This window comes from Sorex fumeus, unplaced genomic scaffold (genome assembly GCF_029834395.1).
Source record: "Sorex fumeus unplaced genomic scaffold, SorFum_2.1 ptg000098l, whole genome shotgun sequence".
In the NCBI taxonomy this organism is placed as follows: Eukaryota; Metazoa; Chordata; class Mammalia; order Eulipotyphla; family Soricidae; genus Sorex; species Sorex fumeus.
Window position 1 is genome coordinate 34,418,935 of NW_026606155.1, and position 17,529 is coordinate 34,436,463.

Genomic DNA, 17,529 nt, shown 5'->3' on the forward strand with positions numbered 1-17,529 from the left:
ATTAAGTGTTTATTCCCCAGAGGCATTCCCAGACTCAGCCACACAACTGCTAAGGAACTAACACTTAATACCACTGTGCTTTAACATCAAGACTAAGACTCATCCTGGATTAGGTATTTACTTCATTTACAAAGAACTGAGTAAGAGGCTCTCTCTGGGATATCCCTGCCAGAGCTGTAGTATCAAGAACAAGGAGAATATTAATAGAGAGCTGATCTAAGGCCAGAGGAATAATATTACAGGGGGTAGGGTGCTTGCCTTGCATGAAGCCAACCCAGGTTAGACTCCTGCATTCCATATGGTCCCCTGAGCACCACCAGAATTGATTCCTGAATGCAGAGCCAGGAGTAACCACTGAGTATTGCTGGGTGTGGCCCAAACCAAAGAAACAAAACAAAAAATAGACAGCTGACCCTATATCGTATTATGACACAAAAAGTCTAAATCCAAAAGTTCAACTTCCTGGTATATATATATATATATATATATATATATATATATGGATATATATCCATATATATTCATTTGCAAGGCTATGAATGATTTACTGAGATTTGTTTACAGATTAAATTGGTCATAAGAGATTTAAACTATTTCTTTAGGCTAAATTCATCAAGGCTTTATTTTGTGTATCATCCATCAAACACCAAATTATTTTCAGAGCTGAGCTCAGCCCCGACAGAATGTCCTTAGCCCATCTCCAAGCAGAGGTGCAGAGGCCTTCTGCCCACCATATGCCCTTGTTAGGAACCTCAGGTTTAATTAGAAATTGTCAATCCCTCCCTAATAAGCTTGCTTATTAAAACATATGGCTCTGAATTTATCTAGCAACAGTGAAGCTCTGAGCTCTAGGAACTCATCAGGCTGTTTAATCTTGGAACTCCCTTCAGCTCCTATCAAAAACTTGGATTAATGAACAGTATTTATGAACGATTAATACAAGTATAATAGAGTTTTATCTATAAGTTTTCAGAGATTTTCATCAAGGAATCTGTTAAAAGCATCTTTTTCTTGGATCCAGAGTGATAGTACTGCATGTGTGGTTCTTACTTTGCATGTGGCAAACCCAAATTTGATCTCTGACATCCCATACGGGCCCCTAAGCACTGTCAGCATTGAGCCCTGAGAATAGGAGTAAATCCTGAGCATAGCAAGGTATGACCCAATTTTTGTTTTTAAATTAAAGCATTTTTTCCACATTTTTGTTTTAAGGGGACATTTCTAGTAGTGCTCAGGGTCTATCCTCTGCCCAGTGCTTGGGAGTTCAAGTGGGGTTGGGGATGGAATCTGGGTCTCCCATATGCAAATCATGTGCTTTGTCTGACGAGAATTCCCTCTGACCCCCCAATCCAACCTTCTCTTTCTTCACAGTCCAGGGACAGAGAACATCATGTTTCCAAGTGGATCTGGAAGTCACTTCATTGGCAGCCCCCTGGAGCATAGGTAAAAGCCACTGCTAGGTCTCTAATACTCTTCCATCGAGTTTTTGTTTTTGTTTTGTTCTCAAGCCATAACAGCTATGCTCAGGGCTTACTCCTGGCTCTGTGCCCAGATTCACCCCTGGCAATGCTCAGAGGACCAGATGGAATGCTAGAGATCAAACCCATATGCAGGACAGGTTACCTACCTGCTATGCTCTTGCTCTGTCTCCATCGCTCATAGAATTGAGGACAGAAGCTCACACAGACTGGGTTTTTGGCTCCACTGAATCTTGTTCTGACCATCTCCCTCTGGCAGATGCTGGAAGACACAGTCCTAGGAAAGACAATTGTATTTGTTGCAAAGATGGAAAAAGTATTGTTTACTTGATTTCACACATTTTCTTTTTTTTTTTTTTTTTTTTTGTGGTTTCTTTTTTTTTTTTTTATTTTTTTTATTTTTTTTCCCCCTTTATTTTATTTTATTTTTTTTAAAGTTGTAGATTTACAATTTTTTGTGCTTTGGTTTCAATTATACAATGATCAGATACCCATCCCTCCACCAGTGCCCATTTTCCACCACCATGGATAATATCCCTCCCACCCCCATCCCCCCATCCCCCCGTCTCTGTGGCAGGGCAATCCCCTGTGTTCTCTCTCTCCTTTTGGGTGTTGTGGTCTGCAAAAGAGGCATTGAGTGGCAAACATGTTCAGTCCATAGTCTACTTTTGACATGCATCTCCCCTCCTGGGAGGATCCTCCAAACATCCTTTATTTGGTGCTCCCTTCTCTATCTGAATAGCCCTTTCCTCTAGGATACCCGGCTGGCCTCTAAGTTATGGAGTAATCCTCCTGGTGCTGATCTCAGCTATTCTTGGGTATTAATCTCATACTTTGTTACTTTATATCCCCCAGATGAATGCAATCTTTCTATGTCTATCCCTCTCTTTCTGACTCATTTCGCTTAGCATGATACTTTCCATATTGTACCACTTGTATGTAAATTTCATGACTTCATCTTTTCTAAGAGCTACATAGTACTCCATTGTGTAGATGTACCAAAGTTTCTTTAACCAGTCATCTGTTCTTGGGCATTCAGGTTTCTTCCAGTTTCTGGCTATTGTAAAGAGGGCTGCAATGAACAAACAAGTGCAGATGTCACTTCGACTATACATTGCGATTTCACACATTTTCTTAAGAGAACAAAATCAGGGATAAAATATTCCCTATTCTTTGCAAAAGAAACAGTTTTTGTTTTGTTTTGTTTTTGGCCACACCCACTGGGGTGGGAAGGTAGGAGAGGGGGATACTCTTCGTTCTGCACTCAGGAATCGTTCCTAGCGATGCTCAGGTGACCATATGGGATTCTGGGAATTAAATCCAGTTGGGCTGCATGCAAGGCAAGTACTTTGCCCGTTGTAGTATCTCTCCAGCCCCTAGAAAAAATTTAAATTCCTGAGTTAGTGGGATGTTTTCTCCCATGGATTCTGTGAATCATCCTCCTCTCTTTGGGCTGGCCATTAGCAAGAGAAGAAGCCAGCCCTCAGAGGACCCTCTGCAAGCCTGGGCAGCTACTTCATGTCTCAACTAGTTATTTTTCTGGTGTCCACTATATTTTACAAAATGTATTGTCTCTGCCTTCGTTCTTTTGTTTTCAAGTAAAGATCTTGTTGTAGATGAGGAAGAAAATTTTAATCAAGAACATCAATGCAACTCAAGTGACATTTAAAGAAAGAGATCAGAATGAGAGATTCAAAGAGAAACAAGTCAGGCAACCACACCGATTGTTTGAAGTGATCTGAGGCAAACATGACAACTACCTTCAGATTTCTTTGTTTTGTTTGCTTTGGGTTTGGGGACCACAGTGGCTGTGCTCAGGGGCTACTCCCTGCTACTCCCTGGGATCTGGAGAACAGGCAGTGTTGGGGATCAACCCAGATATCTTATGAACAAAACTTGTGCATAAGCCCCACCCTGTTGGGCTGTATCTCTGCCCATCTTCAGAGTTCTTTAAAGAGCAAAGGGCAAATGGATGTTGCATTCCTCCAGAGAATGAACTTAAAGTACGTTGCCGGAGAATCTGTCAGGTACTTAGAACAATGAAAACATTGGAAAAGGAAAATATGTCACAAATAGTTTCTTGTCACAAGTGGAATCCAAATGAGTCCTAGCTGAGAAGTCACAGCATCAGAGCATGGCACCAGAGCACATGCCCCCAACCCACTGCCCCCTGAAAGAGTCCTTCCACTTTCGTGAAGGCAGTGACAGCCACAACCACATATGTGTCAGGAGAATCTTTCCAAACTCTGTAGACCTTGCCCAGCTGGTCTCGGAGCAGTGTTGAAGTTTCTCATAAACTAAAGATGATCTCAAGAATCAGGGTAACTTTAAAATTTTAAATGAAACCACCACAAATCCTGAATCAAAATTTGTGAGAAAGGTTCAAGTGTTCTGTATTCCAACTCTTTATTGAATTACAACCTCAAGACTGCAAATCAGTATTGATCTGTACATATGACAAGTACGTGCTCTTTAGATACTGAGCTGAGTTATTTCAGCATCTGCACGTGTGGCCTAGATAGCACATCGGTGTTATCACACAGCAAAAGCAACAAACCCCCTCTTGTGCCCTTGCTTCCCCTTTATGAAGCATAGAGCATATTCCTTTGTCCCTAGTGTGGCAACAGACAGCTCCTTATTTGATTTAAAATCTTATACCTCTTGGGGTTGGAGTGATAGTATGGCAGGTAGGAAACTTGCCTTGCATGCAAGACTGGCCTGGGTTTGATCCCCAGCATTCCGTATGGTACCCTGAGCACAACCAGGTTCAATTCCCAGCATTCCATATGGTCCCTTGAGCACCACCAGGAATGACCCCTGAGTGTGGCACCAGAGAAACCCCTGAGCATTGCTAGATAAGATCCTCAAACAAAAACAAAACAAACATATCTGATGTTTTTATTTGGTTGTTTGTTGTTGTTTAGCCATTCCCAGCAGTGCTCAGGGCTTACTCCTGTTCCTTTGCTCAGGGATCACTCTTGATGGGGTTATGGGCAGCAGGTATCAAACCCAAGTTGGCAAAGCAAGTGCCTCAATGTTATAATATTTCTTCTACCCCAAGAGTCTGATAACTGTTTTAAGACATTTCAAATATTTAACTCCTGGTGCACAAAGAAAAAGTTCCTAGCACTCTAAACACATTTTGTCACTGTGTGAGGAAAGGCAGAGTGTACAACACAGGCCTCAGGCAGCCTTGCCCTTAGGTGGCCATCACTACCCCTTAGCTCCAGGGGAGCAGCCAGAAGAGTATTTCCAAGACCCCGCAATAGGCTGCCCCCACATATATTGCTCAGCCTCTGGGTCCCTCCAGTTCTCACCCCACCCTCTCACTTTACCTAATGCATAAACCAATCCAATCTTGACCTCCCTTCCTTACCTGTATTTCCAACTACAGAGCTCTTCTCTTCCCCTCAACTCCTCACATTTTGTGTCTCTTTTCTGCCAAATCACGGAGCATAACCCCTCCAATAAATTACCATGCACAAAGTTCTAGTCCAGTCTCATTCACATTTATCTCCGGTCCTTTAACCTTTCACCCCACACCCAATGCCACTTTTTGTTTTAAATTTATTTTTTTATTTATTTTTAAATGAATCACCGTGAGATACAGTTACAGATTTACACACTTTCATAATTACGTTTCGGTCATATAATGATCAAGTACCCATCCCCTCCCGCAGTGCCCATTCTTCACCACCAATGTCCTCAATATCCCTCCTGCCACCCCCAACCCATCCCCCCACCTCTGCCTCAGTGGCAGGCACATTCTTTTTTACTTTCTATCTTCTTTGGTATGTTATGGTTTGCAATACAGGCACTAAGTGGCCATCATGTTTGGCTCATAGTCTACTTTCAGTACGCATCTCCTATCCTTAGCGTGCTCTCCAAGCATCATTTACTTAAGACCTGTTGTCACCAGGCTGTCCCAGCTTTCATTGTATACTCTCAACTGCTGCCCAACTCAGCAACCACAAACTTGCTCTTATTTTTCACTAAGTTACAAGAAGCGATATCACAGTGGGTAGGGCATTTGCCTTGCATGTGACCGACGTGGCCGACCCGAGTTCGATTCCTCTGGCCCTCTTGGAGAGCCCAGCAAGCTACCGAGAGTATCTTACCTGCACGGCAAAGCCTGGCAAGCTACCCTGAATGTATTCGATATGCCAAACACAGTAACAAATTTCACAATGTTACTGGGCCCGCTTGGAGCTCCAGTGGCACAATCGGTTAACGCGCGGTACTGGGCCCGCTCAAGCAAATCGATGAACAAGGAAGGACAGTGACAGTGCCAAGAGCAAAACCAGGGATGTAGTTCATTGGTAGAGGCTGAACCCTTGGTTCAATATGGAGGAGAAAGGAGGGAAAGAGAGATCATGGTAAGAAAAAGAAATAAGAATAAGAGCAAATATCCTGAAGCAAGGCACTAAGAGAGTTCCTATCCCTTTTGTACCTCTAGTGGTTATAATACTCATTAACTGAAATTTCTCTGCATCTTCCACTAGGGGGTATCACTCCATAATTTTTGAAACAGGAAGTCTGTGAAATAGTTTTTAATGAAAAACGAAGTCCAGACACAGTGAATTTTAAAAACTTTTTCTGTGCACATGCTGTAATTTTATGAAGTAATTTGATTCCTTTTAAATTAAGCTGCCCCATGGGCAGAGTGTAGGCAACAATTCTGAGCAATATAAACTTATATAAGAAAACACCAATGAAATCTCCTGGCTCTAATACAGTAAAATAAATAATCATGAGTTAAATGAAATAAATGTGAAAACTGAATACAGCCAGACAAGTGAAATTATTTTCACTTTAGCAAGAGAGAAACAGGCATGGTAAACAAAGCTGGCTTCAAAAACAGTCTTGTGAAACAAAAATGAAAGCAACTCAGATGGTCTGGGACTGCAAGAATAAATAAATAAATAAATAAATAAGAATTATCTTGGGGTTAAAAGAGAAAATGTGAAATATTGGAAGTCTAGTTCCACATTAAGTTGTTTGAGATCTTTTAAGATGTGTACCAAGACACTATGGACCAGTGATTAAAAAAAAAGGACAAAGGACAAGGAGCTGTAGAACAAAGGGCTGAATACACACTTTGCATTCAGGAACCCAGGGTTTGATCTCTAGCACCACATGACTCACAGGTACCTCTAGGAGCATAGAGCTGGGGGTAACCCAAAACATCCCCATTCTCAAGCACCACCATCCATTCTCATTTTTTTAAAAGAAGAAGCAAGAAAGACAACCCAACTCCCATTTACCTTTGTCAAAAACTCAGTCTATATCTTAGTTCTGCATCAGTCCAGTCCAACTAGAACATCTTGCCTGGGTTTGAGGTGTGAAAAAGGGAGGGACAGATGGATAGCTCAGCTGCAAAGTGCTTGCTATAGGGACCCTAGGTTGGACCCTCCTCCCCTCTCCATCCTTGGTAACAGCCTTCTCCCCAGCCCCCAACCCCCACACATACATGAAGTGTTTACAGCAGTTGGTCCGAGGTGGATACTCAGTAAACGCTATTTATTCAGTGACTCTTTGATGACCAGTTGGAATGACTAATAGAAACCTTTGCATTGACTGAAATGCATGATTTTGGTAAACATACAAACAGAGATAAGCAATCCGTAGACCAGTGAAGTTAAGCAATTTGACCATGGTCACATAGTTATTTCCTGATGAACTCAAGAACTTCCTCAATATCAGGCAGCATTCTTACTTACTGCCTCAGTAATATCTGGTAGTTTACTAGAATAGACTAAAACAGACTAAACTATGATACCTCAATAAAAATAGTGGGGGCCAGAGAGATAGTGCAGTGGCTAGTGCCTTGCATGTGGCCAACCCAGATTCAATCCCGGGCATCAATCCTAGGATTCAATCATCGTAAGTTCCCTTCACTGTCAGGAGTAATATCTGAATGCCCAGCCAGGAGTAACTCTTGAACATTACTGGGTGTGACCTAAAAACAAAAAACACACAAAAAGGGACCAACTTAAAAAATAAAACCATTAATCAAAAATAGAATAGACTAAATATATTACGTAGTGAGCAATTGAGTTGGCAAAGTTTTGGCAAAAGTGGTATCTTTAAGTTTAACTTTAAACCTCTTTCCCACTTTCAGAAATTTATTCTAAGGAAGTAATCTAAAAGAAAAGGTTGCTTACAAAAAGATCTCCACTAACATATTCTTTAGAATACTAAAAAAAAACTTGATATAACCAACACATTACATAACAAAACTCACTAGCAATGATAGACTCATGAACTCAGAGACCATTAAAAATTTATGAGCTGGAGAGATAGCTCATATGGGCAGGGCATGTGCTTTGTGTATGGGAGACTGAGATTTGATATCTGATACCGCACAAAGGTCCTAGAGACCTCCACTAAGCAGTCCCTGAACACTGTCAGGTCCCAAACAAAACATTATAAGGATCACAAAAACAAAGAAAAATATTGATGTCATTCTTCACTTGACTCTAAAAGAAGGTAATTTCATTAGTACAACTGCATAGCACAGCGGGTAGGGCATTCGCCTTGCATGCAGCCAACATGGCCGACACGAGTTCGATTCCTCCGCCCCTCTCAGAGAACCCGGCAAGCTACCGAGAGTATCTTGCCTGCTTGGCAAAGCCTGGCAAGCTACTCTTGACACATTTGATATGCCAAACACAGTAACAACAAAGTCTCACAATGGAGATGTTACTGGGCCCGCTCAAGGAAATCGATGAACAACAGGAGGACAGTGACAACAACAGTGACAATTACAATTAAATATTATGGATAAAATCCTGAAAATGGAAAAGTGAAGCTATTTTTGAAGTATTGAGAATAACATTTTTTTTAGTTCTCTTCATAATAAAGAGATGCATTAATGAGTTGTTTTGAATGAATTTGTTTACTTTTTTATTGGTACTGAGATGTGTCTAGCTAATTAGTGTTTCTCTTTCTCTCTCTTTTTAAAAAATTTTTATTTTGTTTTTGGACCAAACCTGAGGTGCTCAGGGCTTACTCCTGGGATCACTCCTGGCGGGCTTGGGGAACCATATGAGGTGCTGAGATAGAACTGGGTCGGCATTGTGCAAGGTAAGAGCTTTACCCACTGTGCTATCTCTCTGGCTCCATAGATGGTTAGTGTTCTTAAATTTTTATTTAAGAACATGATGATAACATGTATCATCAAATGAAAGGCACAAGGTCAGAATCTTTATCACACAGTCAACTCTGAGAGACACAATGATATATATATCAGTCCTTGACCTCTTGGAACCTACCAGCTGTAGAAAAATATGACAGATACCTGGATCTCAGCCCTGCTCCAACTTGACTCTACCTGCAAGTCTCCTAGCAGAGCTTTTTCCCTCCCAGCTTGCACTCCACCTGATGCTTAATATCGTTACTTGACCACTCTAGAGGTCTATTATTGATTGTTTCTTTTGGGGGGGGGGGATGGAGCTACCCCAGGTGATCTTCAGTGGTTATTCCTGGCTCTGCATTCAGGATTTACTCCTGGCAGGCTTGGCCCCAAAAACTTTTAAATGAAAATGTTCTCTACTGGAGTCAAGTGCGAAGCCCAGTTGTATTGTGCATCCCTCCTTCGACCCTGTCCAACTTCACAGGGACCCTGGTACCCATTCTCCAGACACAGCCAGTGCCTCTTGTCTAAGCAACCACCATGAGCTTGTCTCCCTTCTCTTCAATCTCTGAACTATTCCCATTCTCTGCCTATAAGAAAGCCTCTCTTTTAGGATTCACACTCCCTGAAGTGCTTACTACTGGCTTTCTCCTCCCTCTTTGAAACATTTCCCAAAAGAGACCACTAGTCGGATTGTCTCCACCTGCCTTTTCCTTACCTTCCAGAGCATCCTCTACTCAGCCCTCAACCCAAATTCCTTCCACAGAAGGATCGCTGCTTTTTCATATCTTCTCTCTTTGAACCCTCAGCTGTATTTAACCATGATGTCCAGCCATTTCCTGTCATAATTTCTGAAATATTCTCTTTAGACTCTTGTGAACACTCTGACGTTCCTTCCTCAAGCCCCCCAGAGAGGGCAGAGCTGGAGAGGTTCAAGTAGGAGGGCAAGTTGCAGTGTTACTGTAATTACTAGACTTAAGATCTACTATGTTTCGTATTGGAATTCCATCCTAGCGCCAGTTTGCCAGATACCATATCAAGCCAATTGATGACTCAATGATATAGGGTGGACAGAATGAACCATCACACAATCAGAGGACTTTTTATTGATTTTATCTTCAAGTACAGAGGTTCTGGGAGACTGGATCACACTATAGGCACATGTGAACAATATTGGAATTTCCTTTCCTGAAGTATAATGGAAGTGAGGCAAGTAGAATTCAAGTCATCTGGGTCCCCCTTAGCATTAGGTTACAGCTTCCAATCTGCCTTCATTTTATTCAACAAAATGAATGCATTTCTTATTTTTATTTATTTATTTATTTATTTATTTCAAATACCCATCCCTCCACCAGTGCCCATTTCCCACCACCATGAGCCTGCAAGCAGGCACCAGGACATTCTTTCCAAACTGCAATGGGGCTGCCTGGGAGGCAGGGCAGCCTCATTGCAGTTTGGAAAAAATGTCCTGGTGCCTGCTTGCAGTGTCCATTTCCCAATATCTCTCCCACCCCCCATTCCCCTTATCCCACCCTGCCTCTGTGGCAGGGCATTCCCCTCTGTTCTCTCTCTCCTTTTGGGTGTTGCAGTTTGCAAAAGAGTTAAGTCTGATTTTCAGGGAGAAACATTGGATGATTTACTTTCCATTGATCACTTTGTACATAAGGAGATGTTGCGCGGCCGCATAAGCAACCGCACGGTTTGGAAAGAATGTCCTGGTGCCCGCTTGCAGGCTCATGGTCATGGGGGTTTTATCTGGAGAAGGCAGGATGCAGCACCTACCCCATCTGGGACCTCCCAGTGATATTGGCTCTGTTTGGGACCTGGAGCATTCTCTGAGAGCTGTGGCGCCCCCCAGCCGGTTTTCTTCTTTTTTGCGCTGTCTGCATTTCTTATTATTTAAATGCTACTTTTGAATTTTAGTACAACATTTGTAATGCATAACTTGGTAGTTGAGCGTATGTTAGGTATAGGCTAGTTTGGTTCTTTCTTACTCCTCTGTACCCTATCAGATTATAAATGTTTTCTTGATAGTCAAGATACTTTTTTCTTTATTTACTTTTTATGTTTTTGTATTTGAACTATACCTGTTAGTACTCGGGGAGTCTTCCTGGCCCTGTGTTTAGGAGTGACCTGTGGTGGTGCTCCAAGGAACATATGTGGTGCCAAGGATTTGAACACGCAAGGCAAGTGCTTTACTCCCCTGTACTAGCTATCTGACCCTTCAAATCCTTATAAATTAATTTTCTCCTATCTTTAATAATTCTTAAGGCCAAACACTAGGGTGATGCTTTAAAAATTACTGTTTTACTTAGCAAACATTTTACTTACCTTTTGTTGCTTTTTTCAGGTCACACCAGTGATTTTGGAGTTGCACTCAGTGACCACTTGGGAAATCATGTGGTCTGGGGTTTCAAACTTGGACCTCCAGCATAAAAAGCATGCTTTAGGGTAACTCCTCCGCCCCTTGACAAGAATTTTTTTCTAAATTTCAATGTATTGTTTTTGTTTCTGTTTGGCGGCTGCACCTAGCAATGTTCAGGACTTATTCCTGGCTCTATACTCAGGGATCACTCCAGGTAGTGCTTGAGAGACCATATGAAGTGATAGGAATCAAATGTGGGTCAGCCACCTGCAAGGCAAGCCCCTTACCTTCTGAACTATTGTCCCTGCTTATACATTCAATGGCTTTTGAACGATCTTGATTGCAATTTGTCATTTTAGGTGCACAATTACAGAGAATATTTAAATTATTTGCATTTTATGAGCTGCATGAGAGGTCAGAACATCTCAATACCTTGTAAGAATATTATCAAAAAGTAGAAATGCCCTGATGTGTATGTTGTACCAACCTGGATATAAAAGCCAGAATTTCAAATGTTCAGACTGAATCTGAGTTCTCTTTGCAATAAGTCCTTCAAATCCTTGTCAATCACCTTCTTGAGTCACATGTCTCCAATATCCTTGATTGTGGGTAGCAGCTAGGTCTTCTGGGACCTTGGATAATGACTTTCTGTAAACAAGAAAGTAATCTGAAGGACATGGGTAAGCTAGTGACTTTGTGAGGTTTCTCCACTGTTGTCACCCTGCCCCATGGGGGATAGGAGGTATTGCTGGGCCACACCCAGTGGCGCTCAAGAATTACTCCCAGTTCTGAGCTGCTCTTGGTGCAGAGCTGGGGGGTGAGGGTGTCAGAGTAGTCTTCCAGGAGGTGCTCAGATTGAACACCGGGCTCCATTCAGCGCTTTGAGTCATCTCCCTAGGGCTCCCAATTTTCATTTTCAAGGTTCCAAGTTTTGGGGTTTTGAACCACACCTGGCAGCCCTTTGAGTCATCTCTCCGGAGCTCCCAATTTTCAGCTTCAAGGTTGATTATTTTAAGTTTTTACTTTTTGAGCCACATCTGGCTGGCTGTGTTCAGAACTTACTCCTGGTTCTTTACTCTGGTGGTGCTGGGGGACCATATGGGATGCGAAAGATTGAACCTGGGACGACCAAGAGCCTTACCTGTTGTACTATTGCTCCGGCCCCCAAAAGTCCTAAAAAACCTTCCACTTTCCTTAATTCTATAGCCAGAGTGGACACCTAGCAGGAAAGTACTAACTGCATATCAGTGTGTGTGTGTGTGTGTGTGTGTGTGTGTGTGTGTACCGCTAAGTCGCATCACAGCTCCTTTGAAAACGCTGGAATTGGAATGCAGGTTTAAATTCAAAATAGATTTACTATCGTGTACACTCCGGGTACCACAATCTGTCATAAAGGGGGCAGGAGCGATAGCAAAATGGGTAGGGCGTTTGCCTTGCACGCCGCCTACCCGGTTCGATTTCCAGCATCCCATATGGTCCCCTGAACACCGCCAGGAGGAATTCCTGAGTGCAGAGTCAGGAGAGACAGGAGGAATCCCTGAGCATCGCTGGATGTGACCCAAGAAGCAAAAAAAAAAAAAAAAAAAAAAAATCTATCGTGAAAAGTTGACTGGAAGGCCGTACCCACAGTTCAATCTACAAAGATACCAGGGTCCAGTGCGTGGCATGCGGCCCCGCCGACAAAAGAGGCTGAAAACCCTGACATCTTCAAGTCTCCAGTACCTCCCTCTGCGCCAGCTGTCTTCAGCAGCGCTTGATGCTGGAGGGCGACGACTCAGGCATTTCGAGAAAAGAGCCGCCCGGGCACTGCCGCAGGTGGCACCTGACCAAGGTCAGCGCCACTCGGAGACGGCGCGGGGGCCGTCACTCCCCTGGGGGCGGAGCACGCGCGGGCACTCACCCCGACGCCGAGGCAACGCCCGCCCCGACCTGCCAGGTGCGGCGGGGCCCGGGCCGCCACTCACCTCCCGGAGGCGGGGCGCCCAGCCTGGCCAAACGCACCGGGGCGGGGCGGCTGTGGGTCACCTGGGCCGAGGCGGAACTGTTGGGGGGCGAGACCGCGGTCGGGGCCCTGCACAGGAACCCGAAACTCGGGAGTCACCTGTGACGGGGCTCGGGGTGCGGGAGCTCCAGTTCCCCCCCACCCCACCCCGAACTTAACCGCGGGGGGGGAATCCCGAGCCGGGCGCGGCTCCCGGGCGCCGCGGGGACCGTCGGGGCGCGCGTCCCGGAGCGGCCGCCATGACCTGGAGCGCCAAGGCGCGGGGCTCGCAGCAGCCCGACAGCACCGCGCTCAAGCAGCAGCGCCTGCCCGCCTGGCAGCCGCTGCTGTCGGCCAGCATCGCGCTGCCGCTCTTCTTCTGCGCGGGCCTGGCGTTCATCGGCCTGGGCCTGGGCCTCTACTACTCTTCCAACGCCATCAAGGAGCTGGGCTACGACTACACCGGCTACCCGGAGCCGGGCAACTGTTCGCTGTGCGCCGTCGCGGGCACGCCGCCGCCCGGCTGCTCGTGCGCCTGGTACTTCTCGCTGCCCGAGCTCTTCCAGGGCCCGATCTACCTCTACTACGAGCTCACCAACTTCTACCAGAACAACCGGCGCTACGGCGTGTCCCGCGACAACGCGCAGCTCAGCGGGCTGGTCTACGCGCTGCGCCAGCCGGCCAACGAGTGCGCCCCCTACCAGTACAGCGCGTCCGGCCTGCCCATCGCGCCCTGCGGCGCCATCGCCAACAGCCTCTTCAATGACTCCTTCTCGCTGTGGCACCAGCGCGAGCCCGGCGGGAGCTACGTCGAGGTGCCGCTGGACCGCACCGGCATCGCCTGGTGGACCGACCTCCACGTCAAGTTCCACAACCCGCCGCTGGTGAACGGCAGCCTGGCGCTGGCCTTCAAGGGCACCGCGCCCCCTCCCAACTGGCACCAGCCCGTCTACAACCTCAGCTCGAACCCCAACAACACCGGCTTCATCAACCAGGACTTCGTGGTGTGGATGCGCACGGCGGCACTGCCCACCTTCCGCAAGCTGTACGCGCGCATCCGCCAGGGCAACTACTCGACGGGGCTGCCGCGGGGCAACTACCGCGTCAACATCGCCTACAACTACCCTGTGCGCTCCTTTGGTGGCCAGAAGCGCATCATCTTCAGCAGCATCTCGTGGATGGGCGGCAAGAACCCCTTCCTGGGCATCGCCTACCTGGTCGTCGGGTCCCTCTGCATCCTCACGGGCTTCGTCATGCTGGTCGTGTACATTCGCTACCAGGACCAGCAAGACGAGGAGGAGGACGACGAGTGATCGCAGCTTTCTGAGCACCCTTCCCGCCGGCCAGATCCCAAGCGTCACTCACTTTTCTCACCCCTTGGGGAGGAGAGGGGCCCCAGAGGAAGCAATGACACCGTATGGGGGACACTTGCCGGTATGCCCGGATCATACACGTCCTGGATGTTTCCCGGTCTCCTCCCCAGTGGGCATGTTAGGTTCTTCATGTCCCCCTTTCAGGGAACAAGACTGAGACCTAGAGATATGAAATCACTTCTTTCAAGATCTTCCAGTTGGTTAATGATGCCCGACTCGAGCTTTTACTACTGTGGTACAGGGCTTTTTTGGGGATTGGCTCTGGGGCAGCGTGTGGGTTGGCAGCAAAAAGTGAAAACTATAGATCTCGTGGAGAGATGGGGGAGATGATACTTGTTTAAAAACATAGATTAGCAAGGTTTGTCCTCAGAGATTCTGACACAATAAAGCCAGGGTGTGACCTGGAAAGGAAGTTTTAACAAGCTCTTTAGGGAGAGTCCCTCAGATTTTGGAATCTCTGTTCTGAACCGGGTTGTAAGGGATTTCAAACAATGAAAATCTCACTTGATGTAAGTGGAGTCCTTTTTATGAAACATTTTTCATCAGATGCTCACCAGCCTTATGTTGGATAACAGAATTCTCTACGTTTTTTTTTTTACCGTGTAGTCACCAGTAACCATGTATTTTATTATCTTTTTTAGAAGGCAATGTTTTGCTCATTGCTATAAAACTTAAACGAGATTATGAGACCTGAAGTACTCTGATTAAATCAGTAAATGTGGTCCTAGTCCCTATTCTCTGGGTTTCCTGAAAGAGAATAAAGGTTATGTTGGTCTTATCTTTGTAACTGTGTTTGCTTAATTCTTTTGAACTTTAATCTTAAAGGCACAAATGGTACCAACCACTTTGCTCATTTTCTGTTAGCATATCTATTCTGCAGTGTGGAAATTATATTTTAGAATAAGGCTCAGGTAAAGACAACTCAATTTTTTGTTAATTTTCTAAATCAATTCAAACTTAACTTTGACATGTAGTGTGAATTAAACAATCTTCAGCTATTGTTGAATATGGTAAAATGTCAGTTTATAAAGTGCTTAGTTTTAAGAGGTGCTAATGTGGTAAAGAATGTTAAAGGAAAGGTGTTAAAGAATGTACCATTTGACATTTTTCTCCTTTCATGTATTTTATTTTAATTGCAAATCACAATTATTTGTTGGGCATTTGTTATCATTTAGAATCTTAGACTACTGAAAATTAAAGTTAAAAGAAAAAACAGGAAAACATTTTCCTAGAATGATTCCCCATGCTATAGCCTTTTCTTTTTTTTTTTTTTTTTGGTATCTGAGGAGTCTACCTGTGCTTGAATTCTAATGTCTGGTAAGGATTTTCTAGCTTAATAAGACAGGAAAAAAGTGAAACTCAATGATCAAACTAAAAATTTGCTTTTATTTTAAAAAAAAATTGTGTGTGACTAAAAATTTGCTCTTATTTTTTAAAAAAAAATGTGTGTGTGTGTTGAGGGCCACACCTGGCAATGTTCGGGGATTACTCCTGGCTCTGTGCTCAGGGATCACTCATGGGTGGCACAGAAGACCGTATTGGGTACTGGGGATTAAATTCAGGGCCCTCTGTGTGAAGGGCCCTACCCACTGTACTATCACTTCAGCCCAAAAATGTGCTTTTAGAACAAACAACAAACAAAAGAATACCTAATGTGGCCAGTGTAGACTCCCAAAGTACAGTGAAATAGCAAGTATTTCTGATTTCCAGGTGTCTAAAGTATGAGATCAACTGAAAATTTAATGATTCTGTAGTTGTTAAAAATAAGAGACAGAATAATAGTCTGGGATTTCCTTTAGTAGCAATATATATCTACAGCCCTATCTCACTTTAAGTCTGTGACTTTATTCCAGTCATTGGAGATCTCAGCAATCTTAATTTTTTTTTAAATAATATAGGAGTACTGCTATTTGTTCAGCCATTGATTAAGCTGTTTGAATTGGGCATGAACTCCACATTACTTTTTTACTTTATTGTATCACCGTGAGATAGAATTGCAAAGCTTTCATGTTTGAGATTCAACCATACAATGATGAAACACCCATCCCTCCACCAGTGTACATCCCCCTCACATGCATACACATTGCAGTCCTCACCCTGCCTCTATGGCAGACAATTTCCCCAATTCTCTCTAATTTGGGGCACTAATTTTGCTCGAATTTTCCCACCACCATTCAAGCCTACCTGCCAGGGACAGGCACTAGATAATATATTTTCCATAGCTCATTTCGAATATCATGAGAGCTAATGTGGGCACAATTGTAAATGTAAATTTCTAGATTGTAAATGGTTGGGTTCCAGAGACATCTCTGTATGGCATTAATCCATTTTGGGATTCAGTTGGGAGCCTCTGCACCAGGGCTGTTGGTGTGCTAAGATGGCATCCAGAGGCAAATTTTGGGCATGACAGCCAGACTTCTGGGCAGGTGGTGACCCGGGGAGGGACAGGACAGCCTAGGTCCTCTGCCACCATGCAGCCTGGAGATTCAGTTCTGAACCTGCATACCTAGGCCTTGCTTTGAAAGCTCTTGGTCACCGGGATTCCATCTGGAGTAGGTGGGGAGACTGCACTTGCTTCATCTGGGGTGTCCCGGTGATATTGGCTCGGTATGGGGCTCAGAGAGATCTCCGGTGCTGTGGTGTCATCTGGGACTTGCTGCTGTGTCTCTGGGCCAGGGCTGCTGGTGTGCTAAGATGGTGCTCGGAGGCTAATCATGGAGATGACAGCCAGTCTTCTGGGCAGGTGGGGACCTGGGCAGGGACATTCCAGGTCCTCTGCCACCATATGGCCTGGAGATGTAGTCCTGGAATCCACATACCTGGGCCTTGCTTTTGGAAGCTCTTGGTCACCAGGATTTCAGCTGGAGTAGGCGGGGAGACTGCGCCTGCTCCATCTGGGATATCCTGATGATTTTGACTTGGTATGGGTCTTCTGGAACTTGCTGCTGTGTCTCTGGGCCAGGGCTGTTGGTGCACTAAGATCCACATTACAAAATTTTCAGCAGATTATATCTTGGTGAGGTCCATCCTGAGACGGTGGAGTCAGGCTTGGGGTATGACAGCAATTTTGGATTGTGGAAGCAGGTGGCTGCTGGGGACTCTGCTTGAGTGGGCACAAGTCAACCTGCCCCCTCCAATTTACTCTGGGATGTACAGCCATGTATGGGTCTGAGCTTAACTGCAGCTTTTGATCTCTT

The 17,529-nt window shown here is 44.9% G+C and overlaps 1 protein-coding gene across 1 annotated transcript; it reads left to right on the forward strand.

Annotated features, from left to right (window-relative positions):
- Window positions 1-13,048: 13,048 nt before the first annotated feature.
- Window positions 13,049-15,108, forward strand: TMEM30B (transmembrane protein 30B). Its single transcript, XM_056134097.1, has one exon. The coding sequence runs from the start codon at window positions 13,220-13,222 to the stop codon at window positions 14,270-14,272; it is 1,053 nt and encodes a 350-aa protein (XP_055990072.1). The 5' UTR covers window positions 13,049-13,219; the 3' UTR covers window positions 14,273-15,108.
- Window positions 15,109-17,529: the final 2,421 nt, after the last annotated feature.